This window comes from Mobula hypostoma, chromosome 28, assembly GCF_963921235.1.
Source record: "Mobula hypostoma chromosome 28, sMobHyp1.1, whole genome shotgun sequence".
Lineage (NCBI taxonomy): Eukaryota > Metazoa > Chordata > Chondrichthyes > Myliobatiformes > Myliobatidae > Mobula > Mobula hypostoma.
In genome coordinates this window covers 22,920,210-22,927,292 of record NC_086124.1, presented here as the reverse complement: position 1 = coordinate 22,927,292, position 7,083 = coordinate 22,920,210, and the positions used below count along the sequence as shown (strand labels likewise).

Sequence of the window (7,083 nt, the reverse complement as noted above, 5' to 3'; positions counted from 1 at the left end):
AAGGTTCAGGGGGAGGTTCCAGCCAAGATCTGTCAAGTACCGTGCGGTGACTGCCTCTCACTCACGGACATCATGCTCAACGAGTGATCACAGCACCACGACTGCACGTCAAAATTAGGTCTTGAATCAGAGGGCACAACTTCACTCACACCAACACAACCTCTGGACTCACTTTCAAGGACTCTTCGTCTCATGTTCTCAAATATTTATTGCTTATTTATTCAGTATTATTATTTTTCTGTTTTGTATTTGCACGGTTTGTTCTTTTTTTGCACACTGGCTGTCCGTCTTGTTGGGTGCGGTCTTTAATTGATTATATTGTGCTTGTATTTACTTTGAATCTCCGCGTTCTATATGGTTACTTAATATGTGCTTTGAAATAAATGGGCACAGTTTCAAAGACTTATTTCATAATTTATTTTCGGAACTATAATGCTTATATTGTTAAAATTTATTTCCTAAACCTTAAGTCGTTGCGTAACGATATTAGAAATTTGATTAAATGCTAAACTTTAAATAATATCATCTACTCCTCTCCTTCCTCCGCTGCATTGTCAAGTTCGGCGGAGTCCACCGCCACCTCTTGGTAGTCCCTCTCCAGCGAGGCCATGTCCTCCCGCGCGTCCTGGAACTCCCCCTCCTCCAGCCCCTCGCCCACGTACCAGTGGACGAAGGCCCGCTTGGCGTACATCTTGTCGAACTTGAGGTCCAGCCGGGTCCAGGCCATGGAGATGGCGGTGGTGTTGCTCAGCATGCAGACGGCGCGCTGCACCTTGGCCAGGTCGCCGCCGGGCACCACAGTCGGGGGCTGGTAGTTGATGCCCACCTGTGGGGGCGGGGGGCCGAGAGGAGAGAACGGTCAGACTTTAGAACCAGAGAACACTACAGCGCAGAAAACAGGCCATTCGGCCCTTCTAGTCTGTGCCGAAACATTATTCCGCTAGTCCCATTGACCTGCATCCAGTCCATAACCCTCCACACCTCTCCCATCCATGTATCTATCTAATTTATTCCTAAAACTTCAGCGTGAGCCCGCATTTCCCACATCAGATGGCAGCTCGTTCCACACTCCCAGCACTCTGAGTGAAGAAGTTTTCTCACCTTCTCTCCCCAAAGGTAAAGATGCAAGAACAGAGGAGACCCCGGCCCGTTGGGGGGAAATTGGGACCTTGTTTGGGGTTCGGACTGGTACGAAGAGTAGGACCCACCAGGAAATGATCCAATTCCTTATTTCCTCTCCCGCATGGACTTTACGTTTCCAAATCGTGCACGTTACCGGGCAGAATGAGGCCATTCAGCCAATGGCATCCCTACTAGATGCGTGCGCAGCAACCCCCACCCTCATGCGCCCCTTTCCGGGCAGAACGGAAGGTAGGCCTGTACTCAGCGATGCAGGCGGGAATAATCCCAGAGGGATGTCCGCATGGCGAGGCCGGTTTGGATCAGAATGTTGTCATGTGAGGGAGAGGACGTCACTGAATCTGTGTAGATAGGAGGAGTTTAATCCCGCCGCCGACCCCCCCCCCCACCCCTTCTCAAACGCCCCACTCACCTTGAAGCCGGTCGGACACCAGTCCACGAACTGGATGGAGCGCTTACTCTTAATCGTGGCGATGGCAGCGTTCACGTCCTTGGGCACCACGTCTCCGCGGTACAGCATGCAGCACGCCATGTACTTGCCCTGGCGGGGGTCGCACTTCACCATCTGGTTGGCCGGCTCGAAGCAGGCGTTGGTGATCTCGGCCACGGACAGCTGTTCGTGGTAAGCCTTCTCGGCCGAGATGAGGGGCGCGTAGGTGGCCAGCGGGAAGTGGATGCGGGGGTAGGGCACCAGGTTGGTCTGGAACTCGGTCAGGTCCACGTTGAGGGCGCCGTCGAAGCGCAGCGACGCCGTGATGGACGACACCAACTGCGCAATGAGGCGGTTGAGGTTGGTGTAGGTGGGGCGCTCGATGTCCAGGTTCCGCCGACACACGTCGTAGATGGCCTCGTTGTCCACCATGAAGGCGCAGTCCGAGTGCTCGAGGGTGCAGTGGGTGACCAGCACCGAGTTGTAAGGCTCGACCACGGCGGTGGAGATCTGGGGCGCCGGGTAGACGGAGAATTCCAGCTTGGATTTCCTGCCGTAATCGACGGAGAGTCTCTCCATGAGGAGGGAGGTGAAGCCCGAGCCGGTGCCGCCCCCGAAGCTGTGGAAGATGAGGAACCCCTGCAGCCCCGTGCACTGGTCCGCCTGCAGGGAAAGGACAGCAAGAGTCGGGAACAAAGTGTCCAGTGACTGCGAGCCGAGTTCCCTCTCACCCCAACTCGCGGGGACACAAGGTGTTGTTACACGACGACGGATAAGAACGCTTCGAGCACGGATACAGGTCTTTCAGCCCGTCAAGTCTACCCTGACAATGTAGTGAGTCACAAATTAACTATCCATGTGCTTCTCAAAGTATTTTATTTAGAGATACAGCGCAGAACAAGCCATTCCGTCCTACCGAGCCGCGCTGCCCAGCAAAACCCACCTATTTAACCCAAACTTAATCACGGGAGAATTTACAATGACTAATTAACCTACTAACCGATACGTCTTTGGACTGTGGGACGAAACCCACGCACTTACAGGAAGGACTTACAGGGGGACGGAATTGAATTCTGACCTCTGACCGCCCCTGAGCCTATACTATTCATAGAGCTTCAACCTCTTCCTCTGGCAGCTCGCTCCACATAGGGAGTGCACTCTTGGTGAAACAAAAATGTCCCTCAGATCATTTTAAAATCTTTCTCCTGACCAATGCCCCCGAGATTTGGTCCTCCCTTCTCTGTGCGGTAAAGACTGTGTGGGTATCCATTTTTCTGTGGGCTCTCCCGGGTCAGATCTTGGGCTGTCTGCCTTGTAGCACTCTGGAACGCTCTCTGGTCCTTGTTGCGTTCTTCCTCATGACTAGTTTCCCGCCGCTCCCTGTAAGGAGTGTGTACGTTCTCCCCGTGATTGCGTGTATTTCCTCCAGGTGCTCCGGTTTCCCCCTACAGTCTAAAGGTTGGTAGGCTAATTGGTCATTGTACATTGTCCCGTGATTGGGCTGGGGTTAAATCGGGGATCAAAGGGCCGGAAGGACCTATTCCATGCTGTATCTCATTAAATAAATGTTCCCCAGCTCTTGTCGGCCTGCAATGATGGGGCGGACCTGTCCGGACGACCTTGTGGATGCTGCTGGTCACAGGCGGCTGTGAAGGCCAAGTCATTCAGTATATTTAAAGCAGCGATTGATAGGGTCCTGATTAGTGAGGGCGTCAAAGATTACGGGGAGAAGGCAGGAGAATGGGGTTGAGAAAGATAGTAAATCGGCCACGGTGGAGCAGAATCGATGGGCCGAATAGCTGAACTCAGCTTCTATGCCTTATGGGCTGACCCCTACGCCTCCAATGAGGGGGTCAGAAACAAATCTGATAGGGGTTTTATTATTATTATTGGAAGTGTAGTTGTCCGCTCACAGTCCCCCTGTGTTTTTTCCTAATTTTAAACATTTCTATTCTAAGGCTCTTCTCGAGGGTCCGTGAACTCTCTGAGCAGAATTAGGACGAAGGTTCGTCTAGTTGACGACGTCTTCTCAGGGTAGCAGAGGCACGATGGTGTCGGGACCCTGCCGGTGCGTCGGGTCCCGACATTCGGCGCAAGTGTACCTACCACCTTCCGGATGCGATCCAGGACCAGGTCGACGATCTCTTTACCGATGGAACAGTGGCCCCGCGCGTAGTTGTTGGCCGCGTCCTCCTTGCCCGTGATGAGCTGCTCGGGGTGGAAGAGCTGCCGGTAGGTGCCGGTCCGGACTTCATCTGTGTGGGAAAGGAGGGAGCAAAGAACGGGGGAAAGGGAGAAGGCGGTGGGGATGATTAAGAACAGAAGAAAACAACCATGTTTAAAGCGAATGGTTCCGATTGAATGGACCCTTCACGAATGGTCGGTGTCCCACCTCCCCTCTCCTTACCGATCACCGTGGGCTCCAGGTCGACGAAGACGGCCCGCGGGACGTGCTTGCCCGCCCCCGTCTCGCTGAAGAAGGTGTTGAAGGAGTCGTCGCCCCCTCCGATGGTCTTGTCACTCGGCATCTGTCCATCCGGCTGGATGCCGTGCTCCAGACAGTACAGCTCCCAGCAAGCGTTACCGATCTGGCACCCGGCCTGACCGATGTGGACTGAAATACACTCGCGCTGCCGGCGCGGGAAAGAGACGAGATTAATAACTTCGCCAGGGCTTCACAGAGGCTGGCCGCTCCCACCTTCCGATGGCCGCCGTTCTCGCTAGCGGCGGCCAACTCAAAAATAGATAAAATTCAAAGCGCAAAAAGACAGAACATCTGGATAACCTCCCCCCCCCCCCCACCCCACGGCGCTGTCTACATCCAACTGCCTCGGAAAAGCAAACTCAAAGACCCCACACACCCACCCTGGACACACACTCTTCCCCACCCCATCCCCATTGGGCTGAAGGAACAAGAGCATGAAAGCGCGTACTACCAGGCTGAACGAGAACTTCTTACCCACTATTAAACGATAAGATGGACTCTTGGCCTCACAATCTGCCTCTATATGACCTTCACCTTATCGTCCTCCTACGGTGCACTTTCTCTGTAGCTGTTACACTTTATTTTGCATTCTGTTATTATTTTAACTTTTATTTATTTAGCGATACAACGTGGAGCGGGCCCTGTCGGTCCAACGAGCCGTGCCGCCCAGCAACTCGCCCCTTTTAACCCCAAGCCTCATCACAGGACAATTTACGTGTGAGATTGGGTGAAGGGATTTCGAATGTATGTCTAGTGCACATTCTGGAGCAGAGGGTGGCGGTAATGCACCATTAAGCTGGATGCCAACCGCCGTAAAACAAGATACAGACAGCCAGGACAATTTACAATGACCAATTAATCGGGGCGTCTTTGGACTGTAGGGGGAAAGCGGAGCACCTGGAGGAAACCCTCGCGGTTCATGGGGAGGCCGTGCAAATTCCTTACACGGTAATTGAACTCCGACGCCCCGAGCTGTAATAGCGTCGCGCTAACGGCTGCGCTACCGTGGCGTGTAACGAAGAAGGCAGGTTTTTTGCTGTATCCGCGGTAGAAGTGACACTAATAAACCCATTTACTACTGGAATCTCGTTCATTCCATACTGGGCGCTGACTCCGCCTCACTGTCCTCCAGTAGGTATATATACTACGCGGCGAAGGATTGATAGGATCTCCCGACCCGCTACCTCTACCGAAAAGAAATTGTCCTGTCTAATGATGAGCGCTCCCCGAGGACTGACGGCGCCCGACGATTAGAACCCCGCCCCGGCCGAAGTTCCACCCACGTGAGCTCACCATGTTGTCTCCCGGGCCTGTCGCAGCAGCTGACGGCCTCGGCTGCCCGCTCGCCCTATTTATACAGGCAAGCCCGCGCTCTGATTGGCGACCTGCGACAATTAACCCCTGGTTGCCTGGAGAGTTGAGCATAAACACAAGCCCGGATTGTCCGCTTGGTGCCACACAAGCGTTCGCCACAATTGATAATGCACGACGGCGCTTGACAACCTGATGAGGCTCGATCTACCTCATCCAGCCAGCCAGAAACAACCCCACCCCCACCCCCAAGACTTATAGTCAACGCACCCACCGCCCACAGTGGAGGGAGTTACAGAAACCGGCCTTTCGGTCCAAACTGCTCTAATCGCTTTTACGAACTCTTGTTCTTGCCTTGGAAACTAGCCTCGCCTCCAAGGACTCTTAGACCCTTCACGCTGCCTCAGCAAAGCGGCCAGCATAATCAACCCGGACATTTTCTCTCCCCCCACCCCACCCCCATCCAAGCAGGAGATACAAAAGCCTGAAAGGAGTAGCACCCGGCTCAAGGACAACTTCTTTCCCGCTGTTAGAACAAGTTCAAGTTTATTGTCCTTCAACATTCAGACAAACTAAACATCTGTCCTCTGGGGCTACGGCACATATAGCGTGCAATGCACACCACACATAGTCACAAAATAATACTAGCACAAGTCCCTGAGTGGGATGGCCTGAAGGTTGGCAGGTTGGAATAAAGAGCGATGACAGTATACTGTCACTGGCACTATTGAGAAAAGATATAAAATCGGTTTCTTAAGGTTGCATGGCCGAAGGGGGGGGGCGTAGTGGAGATGTGGCCCACTACCCGTTAAATGCTGTCAGTGGCATGCGTCTCAAATAGCCTCTGCCAAACAAGTCCAGCTCCTGTCCTTCATTATGACTTAACTACTAAACCCGCTGGAACCGTTTCTACTGATAGGAGAAGGCGCAAACGCGGGTTATTGGGTTACTGACGCCTTAACACCAGTCACTTAGGGCAGCTGGGGCTCGTCAGCCATGGTTGGCAGCTTAGCTGTGAGAAGGGAAACTCTGAGCTCAAGCCTCCGCTGCCTTGCGGCTATACCCACTCATGGGGAAGGCTTGGGGAGTAAACCCCGAGGGAAAAGTCCGGTGCTCCCGATGCGGCCTTCTATATATTGGTGAGACCCGACGCAGACTGGGAGACCGATTCGCTGAACACCTACGCTCCGTCCGCCAGAGAAAGCAGGATCTCCCAGTGGCCACACAGTTTAATTCCACGTCCCATTCCCATTCTGACATGTCTATCCACGGCCTCCTCTATTGTCAAGATGAAGCCACACTCAGGTTGGAGGAACAACACCTGATATTCCGTCTGGGTAGCCTCCAACCTGATGGCATGAACATTGACTTCTCTAACTTCCGCTAAGGCCCCACCTCCCCCTCGTACCCCATCCCTTATTTATCTATCTATTTATTTATTTAATCCTCTCTTTTTTCTCCCTCTCACTATAACTCCTTGCCCATCCTCTGCCCCCCCTTCTTTCTTTCTCCCTGCGCCTCTCGTCCCATGATCCTCTCCCTTCTCCAGCCTCGTATCCCTTTTGCCAACCAACTTTCCAGTTCTTAGCTCCATCCCTCCCCCTCCTATCATTTCGAATCTCCCCCTCCCACTTTCAATCCTCTTTCTATCTCTTCTTTCAGTCAGTTCCTGACGAAGGGTCTCGGCCCGAAACGTCGACTGTACCTCTTCCTATTG

General features: G+C 53.3%; 1 protein-coding gene across 2 annotated transcripts; it reads right to left on the bottom strand.

The window, feature by feature from the left end:
* Positions 1 to 218: 218 nt before the first annotated feature.
* On the bottom strand, positions 219 to 4,215 carry LOC134338938 (tubulin alpha-1B chain-like). 2 transcript variants are annotated; one of them, XM_063035149.1, is made up of 5 exons: positions 3,978 to 4,215; positions 3,677 to 3,825; positions 1,553 to 2,233; positions 577 to 826; positions 219 to 286 (listed from the first exon to the last, which is right to left on the bottom strand). In XM_063035149.1, exons 1-5 carry the CDS (start codon positions 4,096 to 4,098, stop codon positions 231 to 233), a joined length of 1,257 nt encoding a protein of 418 aa, XP_062891219.1. In that variant the 5' UTR covers positions 4,099 to 4,215; the 3' UTR covers positions 219 to 230. The 2 variants fall into 2 exon arrangements, with proteins under 2 accessions (XP_062891219.1, XP_062891218.1); XM_063035148.1 differs by lacking the exon at positions 219 to 286 and having other exon boundaries at positions 429 to 826.
* Between the last annotated feature and the right edge of the window lie 2,868 nt (positions 4,216 to 7,083).